The 13,565-nt window shown below is 37.5% G+C and overlaps 1 protein-coding gene across 1 annotated transcript in view; it reads right to left on the bottom strand.

Moving 5' to 3' along the window:
• Positions 1-10,899: 10,899 nt before the first annotated feature.
• The window catches only part of LOC129758599 (putative uncharacterized protein DDB_G0282133), a 509,097-nt gene continuing 506,431 nt past the window's right edge, over positions 10,900-13,565 (bottom strand). The window contains exon 12 of the mRNA XM_055756144.1: positions 10,900-13,002. Within this exon, the coding sequence (XP_055612119.1) occupies positions 11,311-13,002 (1,692 nt within the window). The 3' untranslated portion in view covers positions 10,900-11,310. The remainder of the gene's footprint in view (positions 13,003-13,565) is intronic.

The raw sequence follows: 13,565 nt of genomic DNA, 5'->3' as shown, positions 1-13,565 counted from the left end.
TTTTTTAATTTTATTTTATTTTTTGTGGGAAAGAATTGGAACTATATTGGTTATGGTACAGGGAAGCTCTTTTTAAAAATATTTTACAATATGCGGAACGTATGATTGAGCGTTATTTTTACTACAAACTACTATAAGCAAACTATATCCATTGAAGTTGATGAAATCTATGATTTTGTATTCCAACGTAGCTAGAACATTCAGGTAGATTGTTTTGCTCGCCAAAAGTGGATGATATTTTAACCGTATCCAATAATGTAGCATGAAATATTTGTTCGAAAAAATCGCTCTTTTTGAATGGTAAACATGCTTAACAGCCCTTTCCCCATATGGTACTTTAACAGATAATCATAATACAGATTGTTAATATGGTCTGTGTTATTGTACATATACTGTTCACTTTACAATAAACGATAACGTTTAGAGACAATATAGAATATTCTCTATATATTGTAATTGATTATGCGGGTACGCTTTGAAGAACGTTAAAAAAATGTACGATAATTTTTTTTTAACTTCGAAAATCAGTATTTTTTTATTTATTTGATGTCTTTGACTATGTTGTCATACAGACCATGAGTATCTTAAATTAGGTTATATAGTTGGCTTAAAATTAGGTTACATCACGAATCAAACATTTAAATTTTGCTTTGGATACATTGAAGTCGAACAAATAAGAAACATCATTAAACACTTGGCAGCATCGTTGTAGTGGATGATTTTGGCCGAATACTGTCCTGCTTCTTGGTAGCCAGAAAAGAGTCTGGTAACGAAGTTGTCGAGATGGAGCGTGTAGGTTCAAAGAGTAAAGCAGTTGCGGACAATCAATAGCATTCGTAATGATATCATAGACAAACATTCGTTGTAGATAAATTCTCCTTTGGCTCAGCGACGTCAATGATAATAGACCACATCTATCGGAGTACGGTGGCAATCGAACGGGATCTCGCCAAGGCAGATGACACAATGCGAAACGAAGAAATCTTTTCTGGACCCTCTCAATTCTGTCTATGTGAACGGAATGATAAGGTGTCCAAACTGGTGCGGCGTATTCCAAGACACTGCGTACGAGCGAGCAGAACACAGTCTTTAGAGCATAAGGGTCTTTAAAACTCGAAGTATTTCTGCGAAGGAAACCGAACAAAGCGAAAGCCTTTGCTGTAGTTGTTGCCATATGCTGAGCGAAAGAGAGTTTTTGATCGAATGTTACTCCAAGATCTTTTATCACGGTTGTTCTTTCTAGTGTAGTGTCGCGGAACGAGTAGTCGAAGGTAACTGAAGCTCTGGTTCTAAAAAAGCTTATGCATTTACACTTTTCAGCATTCACTTTCATTCCATTTGTTTCACACCAGAGCAATAACCTTTCTATATCCTCTTGAAGCGCTGCGCAATCCACAATTGAATCGATTACTCTGTAGAATTTTAGGTCATCAGCATACAGAAGCTTAGACGACTTAAGACAGGTTGCCAAGTCATTTTTTTTTTTTTTTTTTTTTTTTGTAGCGGCCCACCACACTCCCCCACACCAAAAGGCTCAATTGAGCCCCCTGGTAATGGACGCTACTGTTCTCAGCATGTCTGGCAGCAAAATGATAATAAGAGTAAACGCGAGCAAATTTTAATCATGCTGAGAACACAAATATTTATAATGTCGTGCGAGGAAATGTATTATTTAACTAAATTGACTACAATATGAAATCTCAATGGAAAATAATTTCCTTTGAAGAGATTCATTATTCGATATTTACTAATATACTATTTATTTATTGCTAATTTTATTATGTTATGTTCAATAATTTTATAAGATAAAATACAAACTACAAGATTTTTAAGAAAAATAATATTAGATATTAACGCTACAAAAGTACAAAAGGTAAACAAAACAAAGACTGGTTGATGATCGACTGTTTTAATGGTTCAATTTTTCTTTCAAAAGCTGTATCACTTTGGTTTTGAACATGGAACGATTGGTTATGTTTTTAATATCCGTTGGTAAGGTGTTGTATTTAGTAGGTCCAATAAATGAAATTCTTTTTTGCCCTAATGATGTTGTGGATCGGCTTCGTTGCAAGAAATCTGACTGGCGAGTGTTATGAGTTCGCAACCCCGTAGTAAAATGGAGGTTTTGAATATTTTCAATTGAGTGTAGATTATCATAGACATATACAACAGTTTGCAAATCACAGAGTTCAGATATTGGAAGAACGTTATGCGTTCTTAAAGAGTAAAGCTGAAGGGTAGGGAATAACAAAGGGAGCTTTAAGATGTTTTTCAAGCATCTATTCTGGAGCGTTTGAAGTTTCTGTAAGTGGGACAAGGAGGCTCTTCCCCATATCATAATAAGGTAGTTCAATTGAGAGTGGATAAACGCAAAATAAAATTTAAAGAGAACATGTTGTGGAACAAAATTTCTCAGTTTCCAAAGAACACCGCAAAGAGGAGTAATTTTTTTTTCCAAGTGTTCAATGTGACGATTCCATGAGAGAGTTTCATCTAAGTAAATTCCCAAGTATTTAAAATAACTAACTCTCTCAATAGTATTTCCATTCATAGCTGGGTCATTAGTACGAAGTAGCTTTTTATGCGAAGAACGAAACAACATGTATTTTGTTTTAGTATAATTTAGTGAAAGTAGGTTTGAATTGAAATATTTTGAAAGCAGTTTTAGGTCGTCTTCAATGTGCTGAATTATAATATCAGGTGAAGTTTCAGAATAAAAAATTGCTGTATCATCGGCAAATAAACGTGCTGTGCCTTTAAGTTGAAGGTTACATAAATCATTGACATATAAAAGGAAAAGTAATGGCCCGATATTACTCCCTTGTGGTACACCGATATCAATATTTCTTAATTCGCTTCTTGTGTTTTCAATAGCCACAAACTGCTTGCGACCTTCTAAGTAGCTACGAAGGATATTATTTGCTGTTCCTCTTATCCCGTATTTATACAGTTTGGACAATAATATGTCATGATTTAGAGTATCGAAGGCTTTTTTGAGATCCAAAAATAGTGCCCCAACAATATTTTTTGACTCTATTTTACATATGATGGAGTCAACTAATTCTGAGATGGCAATTTGAGTGCTCGAACCTGATCTAAATCCATATTGCAGTTTATAAAGTATATTGTTCTGATTTAGAAAGTCTACAATTCTATTAACAAGAAGCTTCTCGAACACTTTACTAAAAACGCTTAAAGTCGAGATAGGGCGATAGTTATTGACGTCAAGCAAATCGCCAGCCTTAAAAACAGGGATGACTTTCGCAATTTTTAGACAGTTCGGGAAAACTCCTGACTCCAAAATTTTATTAAAGTATTGTGTAAGTATGTGCGAGAATGTTTCGTGGTTATTTTTCAAGACATTAACAGGGAAACCATCTGGTCCATGACCCTTTTTATTTTTAAGTGAAAAAATTACAAGTCGAACCTCGTTTACACTAGCGGGCCGTAAGAATATTGTATTTTCTACCTGTTCGATTTGAGTCAAATGATCATTTTCAGTATTTACTGGAATCTTTTCAGCCAGGTTCTTTCCAATTGTGGAAAAGTGTTTGTTAAATTTCTCACAAATCTGTGTACTATTGGTTATAACACCTCTTTCATCTGAAAGGTTAATTGAGGAAGTCGTTTTAGATTTACCTAAGAGCGTATTAATGTTTCTCCAGAGCTTTGAATGTGGTGAATTATTTAATAAGCGCTCGTAATAGAGCCTTTTACATTCTTGTTTTTTTGAACTCAATTTTTTATTTATGTGAATTAGCATCTCTTTTAAATTGATATCATTTGGATGCTTTTTCGATCGTTTTAAATAATTCTCTTTTATTTTGATGAGTGTCCAGAGGTCAAATGTCATCCACGGACAGCAATTTCCTTTAAGTTTTACCCTTTTATTAAGTGTTCGAGAAGAAATTTTCACAAAGCGATTGTAAGTTGATGTGATTTCTTGTAGGCCTTCATCAACATTTTCTGGTAGTTGAATACTGTTTAAATAATTCACAAATAAGCTGTTTAGTTTAGCGTTATCAACTATCTCTTTCCTAAGAATTGTTACATTTTTATCACATAATAAATTGAATGATGTGAGTATTTGTAAATGGTCACTAACATCAGAAAAGATTGTATCATTTTTCAATCGATCTAAGTCAATTTGCTTCGATATAACGTGATCTAGAATATTCTGAGTTGTTGGCCTAGTAGGAAAGGTGTTTGTACAAGCGTATCCAAAAGATTCTAAGATAGATCTATATTTTGCTACGGTATTCAGGTTAATCAAATTCACAGGAACGTTTAGGTCACCGACAATGAAGCAGGAGTGATTATCAGCAACAGACGTTAGAAGAGATTCAATTTGATCACAAAACATGTTAAACGGGAATGAAGGGGGTCTATATACGCCATGAACACAAATTACTTGACCACTTGTACAAATTTCGACACTAATTCGGTGAAAGCCATCAAAAGTTATATTTTCAGTAGTTTTAAATTTCAAATTTGTCTTTATATACATAGCTAGGCCTCCATATGGTTGGTCGCGGCAAGAGAAAATCGATGTATATCCCGGAATGTTGTAAATACAACAGTTATCTTTACCAAGCCAGGTTTCACAAACAACAATAACATCGATACAAACATTAAAATGATCAATGGTCTGTAATATGCAATCAAATTTATCTAAATTATTCATACTACGTACGTTCCATTGCAAAATTCTAAAGGATCTTGAATCATTATTAAAAGTACTTAAATTAAAATCTTCTACATTTTCATGGTATCTATTCATTAAACTATCCATTGAATAAAATATATTTCAGTTTTAAACATTTGTAGATCTAAGATCTTATTTTGATCGTGGATCAGCATTGTTCCTTTTTCGTTTGGGTGAAGGACTTTCATTTGGAATCGTGGATGTGTTATTTCTTTGCTGAGTGACATGCATGCTCATGAAGCGATTCATTTCAAATTTAGTTTTGATTATATCAGGTTTTGAATTATCTGTTTGTTTGACCAAAATGGCACCATTTCTTCCGGGCCAAATGTATTTGGCTCCAATTAAGTCTTGATATTCGCGCAATTCAGTTAAAATTTCCATGGATAAGGGCGTCAATTCATCCCTTATTGTGACGTTTAGTGGTTTACCATCAACTACTAATGAAGGATCTATTGAAGAAGAGGCAAGTTTCCCAAAAATTCTTTTTTTACTGAAAATTTCTTCTTTTATTACTGTATCTTTTAATAGAACTTTAATTGGTGGAGACTTTTCATTGGGTTTATTGGATGATATTAATCTAACAGCGTTTAAAATGGATTCAGTTTTAAGGTCGTAGCCAAAAGTGCCACATGTTTTGCGTACAAGTTCTTGTGTATTTTCTCTATTATTGTATGGCAATCCGAAGATCAAGAGGTTTTTTGAAACAGCCTCCCGGTTAAATCGGTCGAGGTTTATTTCCAATTTATGGACCTGATTGGTAAGATTTGAATGCTTAGATTTGAGATCAGTTACTTCTTTTTCAAGAGCATCGTTTCGGAATTTTATGTCTTTGAAATCAGTCTGAATTTCATCGAATTTCGTGGACAAAAATTCCTGCGAAGCCTCTATCGCAGTAGTAACTGATCTCATATCCGTTTTGATTGAGGTCAATTCATGTGAAACCACATTATGTACGGTCGTTTCAATTTTAGTATGGATATTTTCGATAATTGTTTCATGATCTTTCCGTAAACTTATTATTTTGGCGTAAATACATGCACAGTTGGCATCGCAAAAGTATTGCTGCGCTTTCATTTTGCGAGCTGCACTTCCAATCAGATTTTTGCAGCGAAGATGAACGCTCTTGAAACAATATGCACAAGTAAGTATTTTATCAAGATTATTTTCAACATTATTACATTCAATACAAATAACTTCATCATCACATTCCATGTTCGCCATCGCCATAATACAACAATTAAAAGCTAAAAAGGAACTAACTCTTTTGATGAAACGCACAACTAAAGCTAGAAATTATTAAAGTTAAGAAATAAAAGACTTATAAGTTTATTTTAACAAACGCACAAACTAAGATTATTTAAGAAAACAATACAAATAAATATTTCAAAGAAAAAGTGTTATGAAAAGAGGAAAAAAAAATTAAATTAAAAAAAAAATCATAAGCTATCTTAAATTATTTGTATGTACGGAGATGAGAAATATTTAATTAAAAAGCGTTTTTCAAAAGGGTTCAATGTCAAAATCGCAAAACAAATAAAATTTTAAGGACAAAGACAAACCTAAATTATGTGTGTGTACGGAGATGAAGATAATTCAATTTAAAAGCGTTGAAATAAAAGAAAATTGATTACATATTAAACGCACAATAAAAAAAAAAATCTAATAAAATCGAAAGTTAAAATCATTGCTTTCCAAAAAGAACAATTTTCAAGTTTATGTTGCACTGTGTACGACTATCAAGAATACAAGTGACGAGTCACCATGAAAACCAGCAAACGCATAGTTCCAACAATGTGTGCTACTAACGGAAGCAACAATACTTTCGTACCTACTCATGTGCGCTGGCTGCGTTTGCCTAATCTTCACCGCTAGCGATCGAGATTCACTAACAAGCTAGCAAGTGCAAGAAACACAACCCTTTGAAGTGCGCTAATAACAGAGACACACACTTTCGCACTACTTGCAAGTGCCCCGAGGTTGGCCAAATACTACACCGCTCAGCGACGAGATTTACTAACAGCTGAGCAAATGATAGAACCACAAGAAGTTGAACAGCGGCAGTTTTTTTTCACTCAGATAGACCGACAAACGGTGGACGCATGCAGATATGGTTGAGATATATGCTTGGTCAACGATTTGCTGCTGTGCAATATACTCTTGAGAATGTTAGTTGTGAAAAGTAATAAGAAAGAAAAGTTCACTTTACTCACCAACCTAGAGAAGTGACTTTCAATACACAGCTCACCACACGAACGCTTGGGGTATGTTTTTTTTATGTATTTTAGCACAGAGGAAAATTCAATTTTAACACATTTAGGACAATCCAAAGTAGAAAATCATAGTACGGTTTTGCACACTGAACACTAAATAACGCCACTTAAACTCATCACGGATTAAAAAATACGTATTACTACTATAAATTTCAATAAAACTGCGGGACAATAAAACGAGACGGTCGATCAAAAACCAGCGCTGCCATTTACAAAAAGCACAAAGATAAGCGGGCCTAAATGACTTCCTTGTGGGACTCCAGACGGCATATCGAACACTGAGGAATGTGTTCCACGGATGTTTATGAATCCTTGGCGATTTATCAGGTACGAGTGCAGCCACCTGGTTGCCCATGTAGGAAAACCATAGCGCTCTAGTTTCATCACTGCAATGCTGTGGGGTACTGTGTCGAAGGCCTTGGCGAAGTCGATATATACTGAATCCACTTGAAGTTTTTTATCGGTTGCGGTGTGTAATTCATTAACATAACACATCAGGTTTGTCACAGTCGATCTTTTCTTAACGAAACCGTGCTGGAATTCGGTAATTATCGGAGTAGCTGCAGAATAAAACCTTTCATATATCAAAACTTCAAGAACTTTGGAAAAACAGCAAAGAATTGATATTGGTCGGTAGTTCTCAACACGGTGAGTGTTTCCAGACTTATGAATTGGAGATATTGCAGCCATTTTCCAAAAGCTTGGAAAAACACATTCAGAAATCGATCGGTTAAATATCATACTGAGCGGTGTGGCAAGAGAAGCAGCGAGTTTTGATGCCAACGACGATGGAATTCCATCCGGACCGGGCCCTTTCGACGGGTCTAGGTTACTTAAAACATTGAAAATCTCCTGGGCAGTTAAATGAGGCTGTGGCAGTCTAATGTCATAGTTTGGTAGAGCATCAAAGTAGATATCAGAACAGTTTGGAGATTGAAAACTATACACGCTGCTAAAGAACTCGGCATACAAATCAGCGGACTCTTTAACAGTTTCCGACGTGCGGTCACGAAACGATACAGACGACGGTACGGTGTTGGTAAGACGGCGACTTTTAACATATCTCCAGAATGTAGAAGGATCTTGTTTTACGTTGCGTTCAATTTTTAAGATGTATAGTTCAAAGGCGGTATTACGAAGAGCTTCATAGTCGGCTTCTAGTCTCGATAAGTAGGCTTTGGTTTGATCCGTCTTATCTTGGAAGTAGCGTTTTCGCGCTTTACGAACTAAATTACGGCTTCTTCTTAGCTCGGAGTTCCACCAAGGGAGCTTATAAGGCTGATGACGGTTGAATCTTCTAGGTGGCGTGTGTTGGCGTAATGTATCCCAGAGACGTTCGTAGAATGCCGATACTGCTGCATCGACAGATAAGTTTATAAAAGCTGATTGCCAGTCAATCTCTCCTATTGCTTCTTCAACACGCTCGATGTCACAATTCCCAAAGTTCAGATTATGTCCGAGGGCGCTACTTTAAAAACGAGAGAAGATGGGGGGGGGGGGTAATTATCAGCGTAACGTAATTTTCATAGGGGTGTACGTCAAAGCGTTACGATTTGTGACATACGGGGGGGAGGGGGTCAAAAAAGTGCATTTTTTGCGTTACGTAATTTATGGATGCCGCCTACTTCATAACAGATTGTTTTATTCAACCCATTTGTCCAGTCGAAAGAGAATAACTTTTGAGCAATTTCCGGAGACACGAGAGCATTCCAATCGGCCTATACGAGTTGTAATCAGAAACTGGTTTCCCGGTTTTTGGACGGCGATGACTTTCACTTGTCTCCATTCATGCGGAACAATGTTCATCTCTACATTCATTGAATAAATTCTGTCCGGTCCGAGAGCAGAATTGTTATAAGGCCAGAGCGCAAGAGAAGGTTCGACCATCGAGAATTGATCCTCCGTGTCGGAACTATTCTCTGTATTCCGATCAAGTTCTTGAACTTGCGTTCCAAGGCCAAGTAACGGTGGATCTTCTCTGGCAATCCGGTTCTGCGAATCTCAACTAACGCCTTGCACTTTTCTCCTTTCGCACGTGAGCAGTCTCCATCCCACCACGGAGTGGGAGGCCGTTTCTGTATCGTCGAATTGCCATTTCATCTGATCTGTGCCTTGATTGCATAGTCCACAATTGCCCGTAAATAAAACTGTAAACTGCCTCCGGAGGCAGGTCTTCCGTTGAGTCGATGGCTTCAATGACACCCGATGCGCACTTTTTCCAATCTATATTCTTTGTGAGGTCATAAGGAATATTGGTTTCGACCACTGATGATAGAAATATTCCCAGGGGGTCTTGAATTACCTTCTACGTACAATCCTAGCTCAGAGAGGACGAAGCTTAAGAAAGGTCCAACATGCTATGCTGTGATTCCCCATTGTTTAAGACAGTCATGTTGAAGTCGTCGCACAGCTCATAAATAATGTTCGCACGATCACCATCACGTGAGCTACCCCAGCTCACGCCATGGGAGTTGAAGTCTCCCAGAATTAACCAGGGTTCTGGGAGAAGTGAAACAATGGCTGATATGAATAAAGCTCTAGTAATTGCTTTTGCTATTTTCGAGCAGTTTTGTGAGTCAAATTCTTCGAATTGCATGCATATTTTTTATCCGGAGCAGGTTGAAAGTAAATGTTCTACTCTGCTTTTTCATATCTAGTTGAGCAAATGCTTTCAAATTTTGCCATTCTAAAGTTCGAGCTAAGTAAAAGCTATCGAAGCAATTGCTATTTTCTTATTCATACCACCTAATATTCGCCAATTGGTTCCGGCTCATGCTTGAATTGGTCGGAATAAATACTGAGGTTGGCAAAGTCTTTGCATTTATTTAATTCTGGCTTGGCAAGAAAAAAACTTCAATACCCGGAGATGGTTGATGTGAAATACGATAGAAAGAGTGGCATTTCTTGATCCCCAAAACAACGCCACCCCCTCGTTGACCATCACGATTCAGCCGAATGATATTGTGGCTATGGAAGTTGAAATCTGTGTTAGGAGAGAGCCAAGTTTCGCATAAAGCGAAAACATCACAATTCAAATTGTGTACCAATACTTTGAAGGAGTCTAATAAAACCGTATCATATTTTTGTAAAGTATCACAGCGCTAAAGTAATTACACCATTAGAATCGGAATGAAGTTACCTTTCTGGTGAATGTAAATTTATTACGGAAATCTCTCGTTAATATACTTAAAAATCCACTGCAAAGTTGAATCTAAGCCTAAGAAACTCTGCAAAATTGCAAATGGACAAAAGATTCGAAAAACAGCTAAGGCAGAAACACAATACAGCGTCGGTCGTCGCGTCACGTCAGCGGTCAACGCTGTCGATAAGTACTAAAACGCGGACGCGACGCACCCGACGATTTTTGCATCACAATTCAGCGTCAAGAGACATCTAAGATGTCTCTTGACGCTGAATTGTGATGCAAAAATCCTCGGGTGCGTCGCGTCCGCGTTTTAGTACTTATCGACAGCGTTGACCGCTGACGTGACGCGACGACCGACGCTGTATTGTGTTTCTGCCTCTACCTTTGAAAATTCGTCAAAAATTCTATGTTTCTTATTTTTTAATTCTAAAGATGCGAAAATGTGCCAAATTACGTCAACTTTTCAATCATATTTTCAAAATTCTAAAAATACGGTTATATCACTGATAATTTGCGATTCAAAATTCATACTCACGGATAATGCAAGTGCCTTATAGGTATTTTGTAAAACCTGGATATAAGTACCTACCTATTTTGAAACCTGATGAATAAATCACGAGACAAATAATCAATGCCCACGACAAGATACCTACATATTTTAAAAATATTTTGAAAGACCATGGTGATGATCATTTTGAAACCGATACGTCTGATCAAGGTGGAAGGGAGGGTGATATATATAAAAAAAAACTATTTTCTTTTATTTTCTTATTGTATATTATTCCATAATAGGTTGTGGAATTGGATTGTACAAATTTGTGAAAGTTACAATTGGTTTGCTAACTTGTAATATTTATTTGAATGATACCACAGTAGAGTATACTTGCGTTCGTATGATTTGTATGTTTCGGTATTTGTTTTACAAAAAAAAAAATATTTAAAATTTTCAATAGAGAATCCGTTTGGTGTTTTCCCTATAGATAAAAGCTCTACAGTTTAGTCCGTTACTTGGTTGTTTATTTTACAATTATTTAACAAATTAAACTATATAATAGCAGCATATAATACTTATTAGGTAGCAAGAGCTACAAATACAACGTACTTGCAATCATTAAAATATTGGCACTTATGCTTTTGTTTAATGTACAATTTTCTCAATGTGGATTTACGCTGTACCGTCCTCAAAATTACACAATTCCGAATTCAGTCACAACCTTGCTCGAATCCGAAACATCCTGTGTCGCCATGATCCTGGAGGCGTCATTCTTCAGCTTCATGATGGTTTGCTGCTTTTCCTGGTTGATGTTGAGTTCAACCAATGTGTCGATACTGTTCAGACTGGCATCGCCCTGGAGTATCTTTTGGGCTGCCAGCGAGGTAAAGTTGAAGCTCAGATCGGTTAAACTGGGAAAGTCGTACATTTCTTCAATCATCTGATCATCCTTGTTCTGAAACGAGAATCGACGATCGGAGTTGTTCGGCTTGTCCGAATCTTTTACAACAATTGTTATTTTGCTGTTGGTTTCCTGTTGCAGTTGATTAGCGAGATTGGGCTCGCTGGACACCGATAGACTCTTTTTCATGACGATAAGGCCGCTGATCTTTTCCGGTGAAGAAGGTTGATGTTTGTGTTCTGCGTTCGAATTGAGCTTCTTGATTTCCGAACTTGAGCGGCGCAGATTTGATTGGTGATGATCGTTGGCACTGAGCGATTGCGTTAGGTCTTTATCGGTGGCGAGATCGCCGCAGATGTTCTTAGAGTCGTGCTGAATGTTTTTGAGGACGTTTTTATAGAAAAAATTGGCCGGTTGTACTGGAGGCGTCGATGGCAACGTTTTGCTATTGTTCATGGGTGTATTTTCCTGTTTGTTGATATTCTTATTGTACCTGTTCAGTTCGTTAAGCTCGCTTGGGGCTTCCGAGTTAAGTTTAAAATTTAAAAGTGTATCATTCAAGACAGTTAAATGATCGTTGGTTCGCGAACAAAAATCGATCTCATGGGTGGCTAGTGGCGCCTCCGATTCCAGCCTATAAATATTGGGGTTATTGGGACTGCCCATCAGTCCGTGATTCGTGATGGCTTCGTTACATAGTGCATTAAGTGAATTTTTAACTAGACTATTACTGTTGTTGGTATTACTACCATTACTGCTGCTGCTGCTGCTGCTACTACTACTATTACTAGTGTTACTATTGCTATGGTGGTTTGGGCTTGCGTTGATGGCTTGATTGTTGTAACTGAACGTGGTTTCGAACCCTTTGTAGTTATTGCTCTTCGATGTACCACCGTTTGTCGTTGTGGTGGTCACTGTGGTTGGAGGTTTGTCCTTCGAAGTACCCGAGCTCACGTAAGCTGGTCTCGTATCGTTGGCTATGAAGTAACTGGACGAAGTAGTTTGCTGTATCGTGGTGGTAACTGTCGATGCTGATACGTGTGATTCCAAACTTGAATGAGTACTGGTCCTGGTTGAGGACAGCTTTTCACTGTCAAAGCTCGAGGGTCCCGAGGTTATGTAGGTCATTTTACCACTGTCGATACTGGACGGACCACTACCTACTCGACTAGTTTTGCTTTCGATCTTGTTCTGACTGTTGCTGTGCAATTTATCGGTAGACGAAAGCTGTTTGCTGCGGGAAGACTTGTAGTATCCTGAGCTGGCCGGGGTTGAGTGAATTGATCGCGGCAAACTGCCACAATAGTAGGACGGGGATTTGCCTCGGCGAATGGGAGAACAGTCCCGGGAGGATATGAAGAAGGTCGATTCGCTGGACAGATTTCGCCGGTGGTGCCTTCGCCTTGGCAACGATAGCGAGCGTTGACTGACGTCCGAACTATCGTAGAAGGTGGAGTTCATAAGGCGCGATTTGATAGGAATGTCCTAAAGTTGGAGTGAAAAATATAATATTATTATGAAGTTCAAAAAAGACGTTGTGAAATTTTCCTATGACAATAATCGGTTAAAATTTCAGTAAGGGTCTTCTATTATTGAAATCAAAGAGGCTAGAATAAAATGATTCATTAACTATAGGTACGAATTCAACCGGAATTTTTCTACTTTGAATGTTATAACGTAGGCATTAAAGCAGATGTACAAAGATTGCCGATTTTTCATGGGAAGGTTGTACCTTAAAACGCACTGAGGGAACTACCTACCTATCCAGCATGAGTCATAGTAACTGATGAGTCAGCAGAAAAAAGCAGAGAAGTTGGAGAACGGTTCCTATGGACCGAATGAATTGGAGGAATATTGTTCATCAGGTTATGTCGTGAATCGGAACACCATGTAAATAGATAAATAGCGATAGCCCGCTGCGTCGAAAACGGACACCTTGCGGCACTTAGTGATAGCTGGATACGTCCGTATTGGACTCTACGACGCCTTGGTACTCTTAAGGTCGCGATACACCTCTGGTGAAAATGAAACTGAAAAATCTTATTTCA

Source organism: Uranotaenia lowii, chromosome 3 (assembly GCF_029784155.1).
Source record: "Uranotaenia lowii strain MFRU-FL chromosome 3, ASM2978415v1, whole genome shotgun sequence".
Classification (NCBI taxonomy): domain Eukaryota; kingdom Metazoa; phylum Arthropoda; class Insecta; order Diptera; family Culicidae; genus Uranotaenia; species Uranotaenia lowii.
The sequence above is the reverse complement of the archived record's forward strand: the minus strand, read 5'-3'. Positions and strand labels throughout refer to the sequence as shown.